Below are 18,870 nucleotides of genomic sequence, written 5' to 3' on the forward strand. Positions count from 1 at the left end.
CCACCGCCCGATGCAACGGCGTCCTGATCCCCCTGTCCGACCCCAACACCGAGCTCCGGATGCTCAACGAGCGCAAGAAGGACTACGTCTGCGGAACGGTCAGAGTGGAGGACATCAAGATCCTCCACTTCAACACCCCGCCATCTCCACCCACCATCTCAAACCCGTTTGAAACCACAACCACATCCCCCGCCGCGCCCGTCGTCGTGTGGGTGTACGAGCTCCCGCCCCCGTTGTCCCGCACAAGCGCGTGCACGCGACCGGCGGCCCCGCACACACCAACCCCATGCACACCGATCCCGCAATCCTACATCGACTGCATCCTCACCGGCTTTCTCGCCATCCACCCAACCTTTGCGCGCCTCTTCATCAAAGGATACAGACTTACATTCACATTGAGAAACTGCCCCCACAGCTCCTGCTTGCGTTCATCAGTGAGTTTCCCCATGCGACGTTGGCCAACATGCAGGATATGAGTGCCTAGGATCAGCGTGTCGATCCGAACAGATGACTGGATTCGAGATTTGCGCAGCGGGATAGCGGAAAACAGGCGCATTCCACAGCGCTCATAGAGGCGCGAGAGCTCACAGTAGGCACCTGTGATGAGGCTAGGCAGGTGCAGACCATGATTAGACAAAAGAGGGCACCGCAGGAGGGGGGGGGGGGTTTCGCGTTATGTTCGGCGCGCGGCGAACACGTCGGCGGCGCTGGTTACGTTGACGCCATGGCGGTGGGCAAGAGCGTCGGTCGCGCCCTGGGCCCGCTGTGTGCGCACTGGCAGCGTCGTCAAGGCCCCGGGGGGGGGGGGCCGCAGGAGCCCAGCGTGCGGGCGCCCAGCGCCAACAGCGCATCGCGAACCACGTCGGCCGGGGTCCCGGCGGGCAGCCACTGGGCGTCGGCGTACCGAGCGCCTTGCTCACGTCGCTGCGCAGCCACGCACGAGTTGGGGGGGGGGGGTAAATATACAGGATGCAACTTACCTACATATGGCATTGCGTCCACTGCAAGGCTGTACGCAAGGGGCTCATCCTGGGGAGGAAACAGAGCCCATAACTCGTCCAGGACGGTCCGCTCAAGTCGTGTGAGGCGCTCAAGCTCCTCTTCAGTTGGGTACTCTTCAAACGTCGCGTACTTTGTAAATTGACGGACACGACGATAATAGTGTCGCCGCTGCGCTCTCCGGAGATGCCGTTCGACTTGCTTTAAACCAAGCCTCCCATTGATGTAGCGCAGAAACATTTGCATGAAATGCTCTTGTACATTGACTTTGAGGTTTGTGAAGATGCTGGTAGCCGTGTACGCTGCGGTCTGTTGGCAATTCCGCATGCGGATGGGGGCGAATCCGTGAACATCACAGTAGTCTTGAACCCATGGACGCAACTCTTGCGCGATGACCGGATTGCCATTGTAGCCTGGATTGTTGAGCAGCTCAAACACCACACTGATGTGCTTGTCGGTGATGTCCGGGAAATCGTGTAGAGGATGATCAGCTGTGGTGGGCAGACGCAGTAAGTCAGGGCGTTGTTTCATGGGAAAGATACAGCGCAGTGTACCTCAAAAACTCACCAAGGTAGTACTTGAGAAAAAAGCTGGTGTGGCGCGCAAGGATGTGAACATTGCCGATGAATGCCGTCAGGCGCTCCCTTTGCTCCCTTTGAGCTTGATTATGGATGATTCGGTGAAGCGAAACCTTCGTGCTGGCATGCGTCTGCGGGCGGGGTCGCTGAACTGGTGGTGGAGGCGGGGGTTCAAGCACCAGGGATCCACCCGGTGTGCTGGGAAAACGGAAAGGGATGGGAGCGGGGAGGTTCAACGGACGCTGCAGACCCCTGTCCGCGGGTGAGAGCCCTCGCTGCTGTTGCTGCTGCTGCTGCTGCTGCTGCCCGTCTTCATCGCCGGAACTCTCGCCAACCATGTCTGCAATTGCTTGGGGCAAGTGGCGTTGGACAGACGGTGGGAACTCGAATCGTTGGGTTTGCAAAGGTGTCTGCACAGTTGGCAGACGTATGGGCAACCGCGGGGTAACCGGAGCAACCTTCCTCCTCTTCCGCCGTGGTGTGGTTGCTCCAGTAAAGATGCCACACCACGAGTGCCCCTGGAGCGCCTGGTGTGATGACATGTTGGCTGTGCTATGCCTTTTGCGTGCCGCGTGCCTGCTAAAGATGAGGTGTATGCAGGTGATTGCCGTGATGGCTGTGTTAGTGCTGTGGTAATGAAGCTGAGAACGGTGAGGAATTGCGGTTGTTACCTGGTGGTGGTTGAAGCTGAAGAGGGGATGCTTACTGCTCACAATAATTGCGTTGGGAGGGAAGGGGGCTGAAGGAGTAGAGTGCCAAGAAAGGGGGTTGGGAAGGAAGGTTGGTACATGTAATTGGGAGTGAGGATCCCCACGTTTTTTACACGCGTGTAAAGGATGGGATGTGGAATTGCCTCGAGGTGATTGCCGTGATAGCCGGATATTGGGTACATTTTGAAGGGCGGATGGTCTGGCCAGATGGGCTGGGCTAGGAAAGGGAAAGGAACTATATGTGCTGCGATTCCATATATAAGAAACGCTCGGGTACGCAAGGGAAACCTGCCAACATTCAACATTCAAAGAAGCTGTTCGATTTCTGTATCATAGACCTATTGCTATTGCTATGTACGTGTTCGGCGGCAGAGTGACTATGACAGCGAAGCGATTGGGAAGGCGAGAGAGCGTACCGCGAGACTGCCCCTAGCGTTTTTACCGAGGCATCCACGACTACGACGGCGAGGCGATGGAGGAAGTTGATAGCGTACTGCGAGTGCCCAGATCCAGGCTACACCTCAAGCGATTGGGAAGTCGAGAGAACGACTCGCGAGCCCGGCGACTATTCGTCGCTGGACTCGAGCGATCGTGACTTGAAGGTGACTTGAAGAGCGAACCGCGAGTCCGGCGACTATTCCTCGCTGGACTCAAGCGATCACGGAAGTTGAGAGCGGAACGTTCATGAGATCAGAATGCGGAGCAATGGCGACGGCGACTGCGACTGCGACGGCAATTGAATTCGATCTGCAGTCTGAGAGGGAGTGTTGTAAAACAACCTGTTTCAGCCACAGCTTCCTTTTATAGTGCCGAACCCTTTTTCCTCTCTGCAGTTAGAAAGCTTGCGTGTGCAGACCGTCCGATCGAATGTCTATAAAGCGATAAACTATTTACAAAGCCGATCTTCACTTCTTCGAAGAAAATTTCAGCAAGTTTCGAAGCTTGTTTTTAAGACGGTCCTGCTTGTTCAGGCCTTTGTAGCTCCCGCTTTTCGCAGGCGAAGGTGCACTCTTTTCCTCCTTTTCCGTCTCAAGGGCTTTTGCTACGGTGTCGGAACTTGCCACTTCTGATACCACGACTGTGGTGTTCGTTGTAAGCCTATCATCTTCCTTGTCGCCTGCAATCGAAACCGTTTCACGCGTCTCCGTTGAGACAGACGGTGGCTCTGCTTGCGTTTCGCGCTCAGTAGCCTTGCTGGTGGCGTCGGCTACGTCCAATGGAATTTGGGCCTCCACATTTGCTGCAGAGATTCTTCCCTCTGACCCATCGACATTCGGCGTCACTTCGGAATCGGATGCTACCTCGGGGTCAGCCGCATCTTGCAGCGTCGGAGCTCCATCTGAAACCAGACTGTTCCCGCCCGTGGACACTTCGGTAGCATCATCGGTCTTGTCCGAAGCACTTTCTGATCCGGCCGTTTGCATGATCTCCTCCTGCTGCTGATCCTCTGTGCCCATGCTGGTCCGCGAGCTGGCCGAGGATTCCGACGACATATCAGAAGTTCCCGTGCTCGTCTCGGTAACTTCCGAGGACGCGACTGCAGTCTCCTCGGTGGACAAGCTGGTTCGCGAGCTGGCCGAGGATTCCGACGACATATCAGAAGTTCCCGTGCTTGCCTCGGTACCTTCCAAGGACGCAACTGAAATCTCCTTCGTGGACAAGAGGTGTGCGCTCGAGGCCGCTAATGCCGTATCAAAGACAGCGGCAAGCCCATCATCCGAGCTCTTTAGCGCTGTTTCGCTGATGTGCGGGCCTCCTGTTATCCACTCTTCAGCATCGGCCTTTGAGTGATCCCCGCCTACGGCCTCTAATTGTTTCGCTGAGTTGTTGCCTCCGCTGGAAGAGGTTTTTTCGTAGCGCAGCGTTTCCCACCAAGGCACCTGATTATTATCATCAGGGAGGGGTTTTGGAGTTATTCCATTGTTGATTTGGTCTTCGCTTTGGGTGACAGAGGCCCCGGCTTCATCTGCGCTCCCAATTCCCTCCCCAGCTGGGTCCGCAACCACCCCTGTCTCCTTTTTAGCGCGTCTGCGTTCGCGACTCATAGCGCGTCTGCGTTCGCGGGCTGTACCTTTCGTTGCATTCTCAGCAGATGTTGAAGCGGTCGTTTCCTCCGGGACAGCGTCCGTTTCCCGGTCAGCAATGCTGTTACCTGCATCCGTCGTTTTTCCGCTTCCGTTTTCTCCCCGAGATACATCTTGAGCAGTGACAATGGTGGACTCCAACAAAGCTCCTGACTCAATTGGTTGGGGCGGGAAAGACAAAGTGACGTGCGCTGGGTCGAATCTCATATACCCGGACCGGATGGCGTGGCTCAATATAACAGCGATTAAAAGCGATCTGTCGGGCTTGGCAAATTCGCCGAGATTGGCGGCGAGTCGTGACCTCACGTGTTGCTCCCACTTCGTTCGGTCTAACGGACCGTCGACACGTATCATCTCGATGATCTTCGATAGTTTCGCTTCGCTGACGTCAAGCAGATGCCTGGGAAGCGCCGAATCGGGCAATGTCAGAAAGAACAACTTCGACTCGTGATCGTTCACGCGGCGGAGATAGCCGTAATCCTCCAGCTTGGTCATGGTCAGGGATGCCAATGTGGCTGCCAGCTGTTTATCCACGTTACGTAAGGCCATGAAGGAATTTTGGATGATCGACCGCAAGGCCCTCCGTGATTTTCCAAATTGCGCAATGGAAGCATAGCTCTTTAGGACCGCATCATGAGAAAGTTCCTCCAGCAGTTCCTTTGTCGCAGCTGGCACCTTTACAACTTTCGATTTGAAATGCAGAGCTCCTATATCGACTTTCTTGTGTTGTGACTCCGGATTGCTGTCCCCAATTTGAGAAGAGCCTGCAGCCAAATCCGATCTGTAAGACGATGCGTCGATTTTGACAACGGAAATGAGGAGACTCTCTTACCTTTAGGGGCGTTGTTGGCTGTAGCAGACTTGGTCGCCTCCTTCGCCTTCGCTCGCAACGCCGCTTTCGCTTCCGTGGCCTTCAACTTTATCGCTTTCGCTTCCGACTCCGCCTTCATTTCGGTCTTCCTTTCTGCAACCGCCTTCGCATTTGCTGCGCTTCTTTCCGCCTCCCACGCCAATTTAGCTGCCTTTCTTTGTTTCTTAGAGAGTGCCCCCAAGGTTTTGAGATATTCGTCTACACTCTCGGCTACTGGGGACTCGTTCGGTTCTTTCTTCTCCCCAGAAGTGGGAAGAGAATCAGGTGGAGCAGAATTTCCGTTGGCTTCATCAATTGCCTTCCCTTTGGCAATTGCCACTTCTTTTTCCTTCGCCTCCCACGCCATTCGAAATGCCTTTCTTTCTTTCTTAGTGAGGACCCCCAGGGTTTTGAGATAATCGTCTACATTCTCCTTTACTGGGAACTCGTTCGTATCGTTCTTCTTGTCAGAAGTGGAAACAGGTTCAGATGGCACAGAGTCCCCGCATGCCGCATCAGTTACCGGCTTTTCGATTACATCTGATTCAACCGGTGAGGAGTTTTCGGAAATCTCGGACGTTGTAGATGGGGACCCGATTGGTTCAGACGGCGGCGTTCCAGGTAAAGCCTCCGATTGCTGGTAACTGATTGCTTGAATCGGCGGTGACTTTGCTGAACTCTCCGGCTTTTGGGGGGATTCGTCCGGCGACTTCCCTACCTTGAGCATTTCGTAAAACCTCTCAGCCGACTTCGCTGAGCTCTCCGGCTTTTCGTAAAACGTCCCAGGCGATTTTGTTGCCGGCGGTTGATTGGAAATCGCAGGCGACTTCGCTGAGGTCTCCGGCTTCTGTTGAAGACTTCCAAGCGCCTTCGTGCTTTTTGTCGGCGATACCGTTGGCTCTGGGCCAGTTTTTCTCGAGGTACTGCTAGACGTCGATGGGCTTGGTGATTGCGGTTGAATCTCCTTTTTGATGGGAGTCGCGCGCCATCTTCCTCTGCCAACGCTTTCAATATGATTGCTGAGCTTCCAAAACTCCAGGCAAGACCTTGCACAATCTTCCCTCTGCTCGACCGTGAGATCCCGCCAGTCACGGACATTCCGCTCCAACCATTTTTGCGCCTCAGGCCAGGACTCTGAACGACCTCCGGAAAACAGCCCATTTTTGGCATAGGAGTGGTACACCGTATGCCAGTCGTGTCCGGGGTCCGTGATCAATTCCTTTGCTTTGTCCGCCTTCGAAGACGAAGACATTTGCCTGTCGTCGTCTCGGGCGACTTTGAGGGTCTCCCTCAATCGCTGTGCGCCCTCAGACTGGGCATGCGGTCGGCGAATCATATTCTTGAGCACCATAAGGCTGGCCCGAGCATCGTTTGCAGCATAGAGAACCGAGCTCCAGCCCATCTCGGCCGGCCCCAAGTCCCATCTTATTGAAGATCCTGAGCGCCTGGTCTTATCCAGATCCTCGTTGCAAAAGAGGGCGGTGAGCGCTTGCAGACTCCTGGCGGGAAGATCCATGCTCTCCGCCAGAAGGTGTGTGTCAATGTACATTCCGCCAACTCTCTATTGACACAGGCATTAGAACTCAACGTGAATCATCGCCGGCGATTGCTGCTACTTACCAAACCATAATGCGCTTTCAGATTCAGGAGGTCATTGACGACTCCGACGCCAGTTTTCATGATATGACCGGACTGCAACAGAGAGCGAAGGAGGTTCGGAAAGCGTGTAGGATCCAGCCGTTTCCCATTCGGATCCTGGCCCCTCCGATCACACATGCGATGTACCTGGAACTGGAGAGTCAGCTACTGGGAATTCCCCTGCCTGTCGATATCTGCGCATACCTGAAATATTCCGACTAGCGTATCCGCAAATGCAATCTGAACCAGGCTGGGTGGCCCTTTCATGCCCTCCCCGCGTCGCGCGGCTGTCTCCGTATCCACGCCGATTACCCGAAGAAGGCTTTCCTTTCTGCGATTTTTGGCGGCCCCCATAACCGTTTGCAAGAACTTATCCGCAACGGCGGGATCATCCATCACATAAATGTGATAAGGTTCGGTGGTGTACGGCCGTATGCCTGCTTCTGAAAGCGCGCGGACGATATCAGGCACCATGCGATCAAGTGCAGAGACCACGTGCCGGACGTTGTCGGCAGCTGCTTCTATTTCCTTGCGTGAATACTTTTCGCGAGTGGGAGCGGGACCTGGGATCAAACCCGTTCTTTCCAATGCTTCAACGATCGCTGGGACCAGAATGGATCGAGATGGCAAAGCGCCATCAAACACGAGATCTGTGTTGGAATCCTTCTCCTTCCGTCGTGGTTGATCTGTGTTAAATTCCTTCTCCTTCCGTCGCGGCTTCGTCGCAGTCTTGGGAGCTTCGACTTCGGCACCTGTGGACGTCGGCTCGGGTTTTTGAGGAGCAGGCGCGATAACGTCAGCCGTAGCTCTTAGCAACCGAGTGAATCCCAAGCGCAGATGGAAAAGCAGCCAAGTTAATGACTCGCCCGCGAAGTCCGCAAACGTATACATTGCCCTCCAGGTGGCTTTCCCTCCCGATCTGACGAGGTCAACAAGCCACAGGCCTACACGACTTGTCGAGTGCGATAGTCGATTCCTCGCCCTTTGTGCCAACGAGGTGCCTCCCGTTGTGGAAGAGGCGTCCTGAGGAGTCGTTACCTGCCTTTCCTGATGAACGCCGCCTATAATCACTGATTGCTCGGCACTTGCGTGGGCGCTCTCATCGCCCACTTGCGAGTCTGATACCTTTTCCTTTTTGGCGTCGACAATTTGTTTCTCTTCCAAGGCGTCAACTTTACGTTGAATCGTTTGTAGCGCTTCCAACACGGACGTTTGGAATTCGATCGACTCTTGCGCGGAAATCTCTCGAGACTGCGGGTCGTCTGATGGTTGTGGAAGGGGCATATTTTCCAATATTCGAAGCGATTGTTTGATGCTTTGTAATTCTTCAGTGATTTCATGTCGCCAGTCCAGGATGTTACGGGCTAGCCCATCATCGATTGTGCTCCCCCTACTGCGACGTCCACGAACGGACCGGCCACTTGTGATTGGCCTCTCGGTAGGGTTTACGGCTGCTTCGTAGATGTCGTAGCTGCGATCTCCTATATGCTGGAGGTCGCCATAGCCCTCGCGACTGTAGTGCTCTGAAGCAGCATCAGTATCACCCCTCCCAGATCCACGATACTCCTGAGGAACCTCGTCCCAATCTTCAGGCCTGTCGCGTGATTCCCGTTCCCTGTGAAGCTCCGACTCGTTGCCTTGGTATTCGTCAACGCTATTCGATGAGAGATGTGCCGAATCTTCATCGTATTCTCTTCTCCTCGCATCAATATGGAGGTCCCGTTCTTCCAAATCGTCGTCATCAAAGGGCGGGTTCTCTTTCGCGGTCGTGTCGATCGTCTCGGCAAAAATCTCGGTCGGGTCCATCACATCTTCGCTTTCCGTCATATGCTGCGCATGTGCAGTTTCAGTGTTTTCCCGCAGGGTGGATTCCGGCAACGACGCATCTGATGCAGCCTCTCTTGACTGCATCTCCAGGAGCTCCCTCTCGTCCTCCAACGCGGCAGCGAGGAGCTTGTTCAGTGGATCTAGGTATTCATCGTCTATAGACGCATCCGGAAGCTTCTGCGGAACTTTTGCGTCCGGCACATGCCCTTTCCGCTCTATTACCAGCTCGGATTGCAGCGGATTCCAGGGCATTGCTCGGCTTTCTGCATTGCCCGAGTCGAAGCTGTTGGAGAACCGTTCTTTGCCCCCTCGCATTGTTCCTGAAAACATGTCGTCGATTGCTGCCTGGACGGCCGAGCTGGCCACAGTTTTCGTCTCGGTCACATCCATATCCGCTCGTTCCTCCTGCGCGGTCGGACCACCATCCGCCGCGAGCATCTCGTGTGATTGCACGGGGATGCCCCCTGAATCCGAGGTGCTAGCGATGTCTGGATCCGGAGATACGGTAGGAATGCCCCGGATTGCTTTCGAGTAGAGATCTTCGCTGTTAGGAGTATTTTTCGGCACTGAATCATCATAAGCGATGGATTCTGTCAGCGCGGATGCACCCTGAATAGAGCTATCCGTCGGCCCAGAAGTATCGTGAGCAGAGGACTCTTCCGGCGCTGATGCATCCCGAGCAGAGTCATCTGTTAACACTGAAGCATCATGGGCAGATGAATCTCCCGGCTCCGTTGCATCCTGAGCCGAGTTATCTGTCGGCACTGAATCATCGGGGGTAGGCAAGTCTTCCGGCGCTGCCGCACGCTGAGCCGAGTCATCTGTCGGCACCGAGGCTTTATAAGTTGAGGATTCTTCCAGCGCTGGTGCATCCTGAGCAGAGCCATCTGTCGGCACTGAAGCATCAGATACAGAGTTATCTTTCGGCGCTGAAGCACTGTCATCCCATTCCTGTACATATTCTACAGCTGTCCTTGATGGCGCGACGACTTGTTGTTCCTATTTTTGTGAAAGTCATTACTCAACCGGGAAACGTTCGAAGATAGGGGGATGCATTCTTACTTTCAGGGAATCCAAATTTCCGCTCAGAAACGCTTTTTGCCGGTGCAGCTCCTCCTTGAGTGAATATGACTTGCGAGGTTCAATTGGACGGGACAGAGGGGAGAGTCCCCAGCGGCCGTCGCCTCGCGCTTTGGAGGTTGATGAAGTACGGAAGGTTCGCGTTCCCAAGGAGGAGAGCTCTTTCGCTTGATACGACGAGTGATTGCTTGCGAATAGACTGTTGAGAACCCAAAGGCTGACTCTCACGCGGCCGGCCGTTCGTAAGCAAGCGCATTGTGGCATCACTTTTCTAGCGCCTGTCCCGGACCCGCTCAAAATCGGCGTGCCATGAATCAAAGGAAGCGACTTGAAGCAGCGTGAGTGGCTTGACGCTCAACCTCGTAGGCGCCTGAAACTGAAATTATGGGAATCACAATGTTGAAGTTGGGAGTGAATGCCTGGAAACCCGCAGCTGTTGAACTCCCGAAACTCCCCAGGTCTTGCTTGATAACGTAAGCACGGCAGAGGCGCACAAGTGGCGTCGCTTGTGGCGCTGCGGCTGTCAAAATGGTCGCCTGCGAACTCCGCTTTGCACACGCAGCTACCATCCAAATCATTGCCAATTGCCCGTTGCTCCGTTTGGCACTCCAGGCTCATATGGCGTTGGCCCGTCTGGGCCCACATTAGTATGAGGGAATGCCTCGATGAGATGACGCACAGCTCGGCATGAAATTGGACCATGTCTCCTCGGAAACGATTTTGGGGTGTCCGTTTTCTGTCCATCATTCGTGACGGCAAAGACTTTGAGGAAGCTGCGTCGCCATGTTAAGCAGTGATTCGACCGTTATTGAGGGGGTGAACCATCCCTCATTCTCAAGATTCTTCGAAGCACCTTTCTCAGATCGCATACCTTTCCAAAATGGGCCAGAGATCTCCTTCAATGGCGAGGTGTCGACCTTCCTTGCGATCCCTATCAAGCGTAATGATCGCTTGCTCTCCGCCAATGCGGGTGAATCTCCCTCTGGAGGGAGCTTCATGTCATTGTTGAAGGCAAAGAATAAGTCACCTGTCCCAGGCGGCTCCATTGGGGGACTGAAGCCATCCTCGATGAGGTTTCTCGACTTCAAGCGGGCTTTGCTTCCATCAATGCTCATGGCTGTGCGGAATATGCAGCCACATGGGGTATCAGAAAAAGACGGGGACAACGCATCGGAGGCTGATGGGGGGTACGGGAGCTATCGTAGCTCTAGCAGTGTGACGGAAGTTGCGGAGCTGCATACAGACCCTACGGCGCAACCGTCCGCGATGCTGGCAGACATGGAGAATGCTCTTGCGAATGGTAGCTCAGATTCCGACTCGGGAATCGACCGAACTGAGTTAGAAAAAGCGGAGGAACGGATAAGAGTTCAGCTGCTTCAGGCGACGGGATTACTGCTTCCGACGGATTCCCAGTGGTACTTGCTGAATGAACTACGAATTCATGCCGGCGCACCTGAGCGATCTGAAGCCGGTATTGAGCGACTATCCCAGTAAGTGCATTGTCAGTCCTATTATATTATGGTAGACCAGTATCCAACTAATGTGCTCAGTTACTATGCGCAACTTCTGTATCTAGAACCCAAATTTCCATTTGAAACGGATGAGGTGTGTACGAAACTGCTTAATCTGCGGGCGACTGGCGCCCTGACTTATGTTACTAGATCCGCATGAACTTCAACTGGTATGAGGCGTTCTTCCCCGGACGAAGAGGTCAGTAGAACTCTATCGTTGAAGTGCTGAATGGGAACTTCCACTGACAGACGGATTGCAGTGATCACCAATTGCATACAATTCGAGAAGGCCTCGGTCCTTTTCAACATCGCCGCTGTCTATACGTCTCTGGCTCTCTCACAAAGCTTATGGACGCCAGATGGGAAGCGGAAAGCTGCCAAACACTTCCAAGTGCGTGCAGTAGATCTGCACTGTCCATCCTTCACATTGGCGCTGATCTCAATATCCATCAACTAGAAAGGGGCCGGTGTCTTGTTCCACATCCGAGATCGCCTATGTGCCCGTTTCAAACCAAAATTGGACAAGCAGAGTGACCTAAGCGAAGTCACCCTTACAGCAGCCGCGGAATTGATGCTGGCTCAGGCTATGGAGTGCTTCTATGAGAAGGCAACCGACAGTAAGTAAGGATGAAGGTATTTCGTAAACTTGTTCTGTCAGTCAGATTGATGGACAGAAAACATCCAAATTTGGCAGCTAAGGCGAGTTCAGGTGTAACTGCCAAGATCGCGGCACAAACAGCAGACTACTATGAAGTGGCATCTCGTGCGGCGAGGCTGTCTACCGGGAACTACAAAATGCGATTCCCGGAGGTACGTAGCTGCTATGATTGACACTTGGTTCACGACTTGCGGCTCATTACTCCAAACAGACATGGGCCCAGCACATCAAATCAAAGACGCAGATGTTTTCCGCCATCGCCCATATGCACACAGCGCCAGAGTCCGCTGCTGAAGCCGCCGTCGGCGAAAGGATTACCCGCGTCTCGATTGCAAAGGAGTTGATTGAGCAGGCTGCCAAGCATAGCAAGGACGTTGGGGGAGCTTTGCATGAGTTGATCCAGGTTTGGTACCCTCAAAGAGCTTTGCCGACATAGTGGGGCCTTGGTCTTGACCGTCTCTCCTGACAGGGCCATGCAAAAATCATAGGCACCGCCCACTCATTCCTCGTCCATGCCAACTTTGAGCGGCATCACCACCCCACTTTCGATCATCGGCTGCTGCCACCGCTGAAGCGACCTCAAGATTCGTTGGTGAACCCGACACCACTGGAAGAATCGATCGCGGATCCACGAAACTTCCCGGACTTGTTCCATGCCATCATGTCGCCTACCAACCATACTGGCATCAAAGCCATCTTGGCGGACTGCAAGCAGAAGATCGAGTCTGGGCGGTCGGAGTTGCTGAGCTGCGTTGTCGATATCGATTGGTATGTGCATCCCAGCATTTGGCACCACCCGCCATGATGGATCTCACACGCCCCAACAGCAAACTGGCATCACTGGGTCTTTCAGTCCCACAACCACTCTCACCTGGCGAGGAGGCAAAATCAGCATCGCCGACGGGTGCGGAGCCGATGACAACGCAAGGTCTTCAGAACCGCGCTATGATCTTAGTTGAGGAGATTCGCACAACAACAAACGAGGAAGATGCATTCACGAGCGCGGAAATGATGGAATGTCTTGACAGTCTTGTTCGCATAGCTGGAGACAACATCAAAGAGGTGAGAAGAAGCTTTGCGGTAATTCTGGCGCCTCAGACACGCATGGCTCACTAACCCTTACATCGTAGTCGTTCGAGATTCTGAACAATCAGCCGGCATCGACTGCATCTCCGCATGTCGTCAACGTACGAGCAGCCGCAACAAAGTACAATTCCGGTGTAATGGAAATGACCGCGCAGCTTGCTGATTTGAAAAGGAAGTGGGATGCTGGTGTTGCCGACATAGCCGCCTACTCAGAGGTTCGTGCAACAACGCACAAGGGAACCAACTCCTCAACGTCATACTCATGTGCAACTTCATAGGAGGACATCGAAACAGTCCTGCAAATCAACACCTCCGGCTACCTCCAAGCCCGCAACCCCCTCGCCCATCTCGAATCCGCCCGCCGCGAACGCGACATCCTCCTCCGCAAAATCGACGCTCTCCGAAACGTATGCGACGACCACATCAATGAGATCGAAAAGCTGGAACGCGCAGATGAGGCCAGCGCGACATCCACTTCCGTGGGCATCGATGTGCACTCCGCCATCCAGGCTCGCCATGAACAGCTTCGCATGGTCGAAGATGCGCTGAAGGCTGTGCAGAAGGATAAAGAAGGGCTCTTGAATCGGCTGGAGCATCTCAGCAGGGTTCTGCAGTCTACATCTGGGGGAAAAGGGGAGGCGCAGACGCGGCAGATTGTGGAGAAGCTGTTGAATTCTATGGGGCGATACAGGGAATGGCGACTTCGACTTGAGGACTGCGTCGGGAAAGGCTTGAAGACTCGGGAGGAGTCGTGTCGCCTGCTTGTCCGCTGCTTGCGGCTTCCCAAAACGCCTGCTCCCGGGGAAGATGGTGGCGACGGTCCTGCTGACAGCGGAGATGTCCCTGCCAAACATATCGCGGATCCTCCAGTCGGTGCTTCAAGAGATCCGCTACTCCTGCAGCTTGCGTTCGAGGATGCTCTAAAGCCCCTGCATTCCTCTTTGGCCGTGCCCATTGAGAGTTCAAAGAGTCCCAAACCAGGTAAGTGCATCACTGGCGCATGGTGCTTCTCAACACCGGAATCCCGGCTGAACAGTCCGTTTCACAGGCCATGCGGTACCGCCATACAACCCTGACGTCGTCGAGATGTCCAGCACCGGCCGCCTTTCTCAGCTCCGTAGCGCTTTAGCATCGTCCGGCATTTCTCCCACGGGCCAGATGCAACGAAAAGACATCGAAAAGGTGACATTCCCCGAAATCGAGCAGCCCGAAGTGCTCATGGCCGGCATCGACACACGCGGTGGCGAAGATGCATGGAAAAACCTCCTTGACGCGGAACGAGAGCGCGTGACGAAGCTCTTGATCGATAAGGCCGACAGCGACCTTCGTCTGAGCAGACTAGAAGAAGAACTCCAACATCAAGCGATTCAGAACGCCGAGGCAAAGGCAAAGAGGGACGAGGAGGCCCGCGAGACATTGCGAAATGTGCCCATCAGCAATGCGCCTTATCATCCATTGAACGCAGTGCAACGAGACAAATCCAGTGTTTCACCCATAAAGCGAAAGCCAGCCCACCCGTCCGGCAGCCGCCCCAATCCCGCATCGGATGCTAAAGGGAAGAAACCCGCCGGTCCGGCGCGATCGTTCTCCGCGGCCGCTGTAGGCGCGGATAGGATACGTCAGCTTCTGCGATTTGTGGGGCGGAAGAAGGACGGCTCGGGAACTAGTCCGAACCTGGATCCCACGTCGCGCAAGTCGAGCTATGCGACGGCGTACGACGGCCCACCGGGTGGTCGGATCTTCAGTTCTGCATCTCGGCTTGCGGAGCCGCCGATGCGCGGCCATGGGCCCCTTCCACAGCCGCCAGTGCAAACAAGGCAAGCGCCTGCCGTAAGCGAGAATGTGCACTTCGAAGCAACTCTGCAGGTACCGAAACCCGCATCGTTGGGTCCTTCACAAGCATCGCTTGCGCCTTCTCAAAGGTCAGTGGTAGAGCATGCCAGTGAAGACGAGCATATCTCCCGACAATTGCTCGCGGAACTGAAGCTGGAGGACTACGATGTCATTCAATCGCCGGAGAGAGACATGACCGAGATGTTGCCGATCGCCACTCCTGATGCAGATCTCCCTACGCGCATGGACGACATTTACACCCAAATTCGAGCCTTGATGCTTTCTCAAGATGCGCTGCGAACGCAGAAGGCGAATGATATGAGGGAAGCTCTTACGACCATTCTCGAAAGCTACAATCTTCGCATTGGGGGTGTAGAGGACAATGTAGGACACTGGACCAAGGCGAAGCTGGAGGATGCTCGGAATCGGCTGACGGATGCGTTGGAGCGGGTTGAGAGGGAGGAGAAGAGAAAGCTCGACGAGGAGCGGTTGGCGCGAGGCACCGACAAGTTGCGTGAGCAAATGTACCAGAGGGAAAAATCCCGACGGGAGCAGCGCGAGCAGGAGGCCGATCGTAGACGAGCTGAACAGCGCGCCTTCGAGAAGCATTTCCGCCAGATGGTGGAGGAAGAGGAAAGGCAAGCTGAGAAAGTCAGGAAGGACTCGTATTTTGTCCCGCGGGATGCTTCGTACACAGCAGGTCGGCTGAGCAAGGATGACGACCCGGATGCGCGTGGACCGAAAGATGCATCGAGAAGAAAGAAAGGAGAAAAAAATCAGGCTCGGGATGCGGAGTCCACCTCCAAGTCCAAGGATAAAGGAAAAGGACGAGCAGATGCGCACCGGTCTCCGCCGCCCGCCGGACGCATTACGGAGTGGGTGGAAGAGCAGCGTCGGATGTCGCAAAGCAGTGCCTCGGGATCAGGCGAAGCGAGTGGAGCACATGCAGGTCACCCTGATGAAGGAGTTGCTGGGCTGGCCGGTCCGAGCACAAGCTACCACAAGGCACAGATACGAGCCCGCGTAGAAGGTGTTCGTGACCGCGGCGATACTTCCAACTACGAGCGAATCGCGTCTGCGGCTGCGGCTGCTGCCGCTGCAGGCGTTTCTGTGGCATTTCGAATGGGCGATGAAACGGATGACGGCTATGCTAAAGGCGGGACCAAATCGCAACAGCCAGCGCAACCAGGTCGTGGCATTTCTAGACGTGATCCAGTGGGCAACGTCAGCTTCGATTTGCAGCCGGCTCATGCAGAGCAAAGCGCAGTGCCACCACAACATTCTATCCGGCGCAAACCTTCAACCAGCTTTCCGATGCCGCACCATCCAATCCAACACCCTCACCCGATCGAAGCAGCCTATGCCGACCTCCAAGATCCCTACGAGTATCATGCTTATGAGGATGGACACGGCCCAGCTACTGCGGCAGAGCCTTTCCCCCGGTACAGCGGGCACGGTCGTGAGTCCGACCGTCGTAGGAAAGGTACGAATGAGACACAGAGAATGTATAAATGTCTAGCATACCCCGACTAAGTCTCTTCTCTCCTGTTTGCAGCGCATGACCCCAGGGGTGACCTGGGAGGATTCAAGCTGGAGAACGACGAAGTAGCAAAGGATTTCGTCACTGATCGAGTCGCTTCTTTCGAAAGAACTCGGAAAGGCCCCGGTTGAGGATTGTCCCGTGAGTACTAATGGATCCTCTGTATTATGTATACTCCATATCCCATATCCTTATCCTCAATCAGTCATAATTATCGTTATCCTCAAACCCCCAATATGCCATGATCTAATATCTTATATCTCTCGTATAATAATCATCATAAATTTTTGCGCTTCACCCTCACGAGTGTACACCAGGGTCCTAACGACGACACCGGAGAGGCACCACTAAAGGGGCAATGCGCAAAGGTTGTGTGGACTCTGAAGGGAACAGGAAACTTCCGCGGAGCGGAGATCTGGCTTAGGTAAGGATGTGAAACGCGCGAAATTTCGGTGAAACAGCGTTTGATGTTGATCGACACCTCCTGTCAGTCGCTACGCACAATGGAAGAGCAGACAGACACTGCTCGTCCAGGTTTCAACCCCCACGTCACCCACCCATCTGCCGACGGGAAAGTATAATACGTACGAGTGGGCAACTCCTGTCAGAAGGAGAACGCTTGCTGGCGTGGGCGGTTTTGAGTTCTTTTTGCGATATGCCCCTCTCCGGCATCACACATCCCGCGGAGCACACTTGCGCTCAGCGTCGCATCCATGGGCGAAGCTGCTCCGGGCGCACGAGGGGGACGCTATCGAGCCTAAGAAAAATGGGACCACGTTGGAGTATGGGATGCCGATTTGTATAAAAGGGGGGCAGGTTTGCGTCTACCCTTCACCGTCATCACTCATCTGCTGAACACTCTCTCTCGCATCAAACCAAACCCCCCGCAAGGTCAACAACATGCAAATCGTCGCTCTCGCCACTATCCTGTCTGCCTGCGTCGCACAGGTCGTCGCTCACGGCAAGCTGACCTCCCCTCTCGGCTTGAACGTCAACCCCGCGGTCGCCCTCGACAGCCAGAGAGACGTCGCTCTCGGTGTTTCCAAGAGGAATGCATGTGGACGTGTCCTCGGCGGCGGGGCAAATGCCATTGACCGCACCGACACCACGCCCCGTGCCACTTTCCAAGCCGGCTCTTCAGCGGATATCGTCTACCGCATCGTCAACCAAGATGGTGCTGGCCCGTTGACGGTCTCGTTTTCTCCCGACAACGGTCAGACATGGACGGACGCCGAAGTCACAACAAACGCCCCCGGTCGTGGTGGAATTAACCTTGCCAACCTCCGAGGTGGTGCGGATGCCACCGTCACTTTCAACGTTCCCAACATGGAATGCCCCGAAGGATCTTGCTTGATGCAAGTGAGGAATCCCATCTCTTTCGGATCTTGCGCTCCCGTCGCCGTCGGTGCTGCGCTCACAAACAACATCGTGAAGGACTTTGCCAACTCCGGAGGTGCGGCAGCACCTGCTGCTGCTGCAAAGGGTGCTGGAAGGGGGAGGAAGGCTGGTGCCGGTGCTGCTCGTGCCGGTGGTGCTCGTACCGGTGCTGCGGGTGCCGCTGCGCCCGCTGGCGGAAATGCAGGTGGTATTGCGGCCAGGATCAAGGCGATTGCGGCAAAGGCGAACGGCGGAGCTGCTGGTGCTGGTGCTGCCGGAGCCGGTGCTGCAAAGAAAGCGGCGGGAGCAGCCGGAGGATTGAGGGCTAAACTCGCAGGGGCGAGGAAGGCCGGTGGCGCGAAAGCCAAACAGGCGGCGGCTTAAAGGCAAGGCCCTCATCTGATCGCAACTCCGACTCTTCTCTGTGGATAGTTTTGGTTCCATTGTAAATTAGCAGTCTTCGCTTGTAAATAGACGCTCAGCTTGAGCTGTAGCTCGCATGTAAATATCAAAGACACATGTATAGAAGTACTTCGACTCCCTGAACTCCCTTCTATGATGGCTGTTGTGAACGTGGCTGTTCCGAGAGGTCTTTCTGACAGGCCGTCAGTCTACAGTCGAGTGTCCAAACTCGGTGCCTGGTCATGACGTACAAGAACGCGAACTTCACGCGAGGCTTTGCCACACTGGATATTTCTTCCCGTCGCTCCCGTCGAGTTTCTCCGCCAATACGGTCCATAAAAGATGGGCGGTTCCGCAGATAGAAAACATTCAGCAAATCGTAGACTCGCCCTAGATTTAGCCAAAGAGAACGACAAGTCCAGTTGATGAGAGCATCCATACGACATGGAAAAATACCCTCAACTACACTTTCACCAAAGAGCAACACAACCAGGCATGCCTACCCAGTCGACAATCAAGCGAGAGCGGTCCCTGTCGTCCTCCTCGCAGGACAGGAACGAGCCGCAGAAGAAAGTCAAGGTTGAAGAATCTGTGACTTTAGACTGTAAAGATGAGACATCCGCAGATCCAGCAAGCGCAACGTCGAAGCTGGCAGTGGAGACTGGATTCTCCATCGCACGACGACCAAAGACCGAGA

At 54.8% G+C, this 18,870-nt stretch overlaps 4 protein-coding genes across 4 annotated transcripts; 3 read left to right on the forward strand and 1 right to left on the reverse strand.

Moving 5' to 3' along the window:
- Positions 1–3,070: 3,070 nt before the first annotated feature.
- EV422DRAFT_536733 (uncharacterized protein) lies at positions 3,071–10,171 on the reverse strand. Its single transcript, XM_053070858.1, has 5 exons — positions 9,749–10,171; positions 7,064–9,685; positions 6,842–7,006; positions 5,204–6,782; positions 3,071–5,135 (listed from the first exon to the last, which is right to left on the reverse strand). The coding sequence occupies exons 1-5, from the start codon at positions 10,028–10,030 to the stop codon at positions 3,193–3,195; spliced, it is 6,591 nt and encodes a 2,196-aa protein (XP_052923706.1). The 5' UTR covers positions 10,031–10,171; the 3' UTR covers positions 3,071–3,192.
- A 165-nt stretch (positions 10,172–10,336) lies between these two features.
- Positions 10,337–12,895, forward strand: EV422DRAFT_164018 (BRO1-like domain-containing protein). The gene is made up of 8 exons (XM_053065024.1): positions 10,337–11,256; positions 11,317–11,371; positions 11,428–11,476; positions 11,538–11,668; positions 11,735–11,894; positions 11,972–12,087; positions 12,147–12,338; positions 12,405–12,895. Exons 1-8 carry the CDS (start codon positions 10,550–10,552, stop codon positions 12,738–12,740), a joined length of 1,746 nt encoding a protein of 581 aa, XP_052923707.1. The 5' UTR covers positions 10,337–10,549; the 3' UTR covers positions 12,741–12,895.
- Positions 12,896–14,030: 1,135 nt separating this feature from the next.
- On the forward strand, positions 14,031–16,756 carry EV422DRAFT_163824 (uncharacterized protein). Its single transcript, XM_053065022.1, has one exon. The coding sequence runs from the start codon at positions 14,108–14,110 to the stop codon at positions 16,385–16,387; it is 2,280 nt and encodes a 759-aa protein (XP_052923708.1). The 5' UTR covers positions 14,031–14,107; the 3' UTR covers positions 16,388–16,756.
- A 121-nt stretch (positions 16,757–16,877) lies between these two features.
- Positions 16,878–18,357, forward strand: EV422DRAFT_536737 (uncharacterized protein). Its single transcript, XM_053070859.1, has 2 exons — positions 16,878–17,176; positions 17,286–18,357. The coding sequence occupies exon 2, from the start codon at positions 17,295–17,297 to the stop codon at positions 18,153–18,155; it is 861 nt and encodes a 286-aa protein (XP_052923709.1). The 5' UTR covers positions 16,878–17,176; positions 17,286–17,294; the 3' UTR covers positions 18,156–18,357.
- Positions 18,358–18,870: the final 513 nt, after the last annotated feature.

The sequence above is a fragment of the Fimicolochytrium jonesii genome (genome assembly GCF_025526975.1).
Source record: "Fimicolochytrium jonesii strain JEL569 chromosome Unknown EV422scaffold_20, whole genome shotgun sequence".
Classification (NCBI taxonomy): Eukaryota; Fungi; Chytridiomycota; class Chytridiomycetes; order Spizellomycetales; family Powellomycetaceae; genus Fimicolochytrium; species Fimicolochytrium jonesii.

Coding starts and splice junctions, on each gene's coding strand:
- EV422DRAFT_163824 (XM_053065022.1), top strand. CDS start 14,108: ATGTCCAGCACCGGCCGCCTTTCTCAGCTCCGTAGCGCTTTAGCATCG.
- EV422DRAFT_536733 (XM_053070858.1), bottom strand. CDS start 10,030: ATGCCACAATGCGCTTGCTTACGAACGGCCGGCCGCGTGAGAGTCAGC. Junction 9,686..9,748: donor GAAATTTGGATTCCCTGAAA/GTAAGAATGCAT, acceptor TCACAAAAATAG/GAACAACAAGTCGTCGCGCC. Junction 5,136..5,203: donor AGCCAACAACGCCCCTAAAG/GTAAGAGAGTCT, acceptor ATTTGGCTGCAG/GCTCTTCTCAAATTGGGGAC.
- EV422DRAFT_164018 (XM_053065024.1), top strand. CDS start 10,550: ATGTTAAGCAGTGATTCGACCGTTATTGAGGGGGTGAACCATCCCTCA. Junction 11,669..11,734: donor AAGCTGCCAAACACTTCCAA/GTGCGTGCAGTA, acceptor TCCATCAACTAG/AAAGGGGCCGGTGTCTTGTT. Junction 11,895..11,971: donor CTATGAGAAGGCAACCGACA/GTAAGTAAGGAT, acceptor CAAATTTGGCAG/CTAAGGCGAGTTCAGGTGTA.
- EV422DRAFT_536737 (XM_053070859.1), top strand. CDS start 17,295: ATGCAAATCGTCGCTCTCGCCACTATCCTGTCTGCCTGCGTCGCACAG.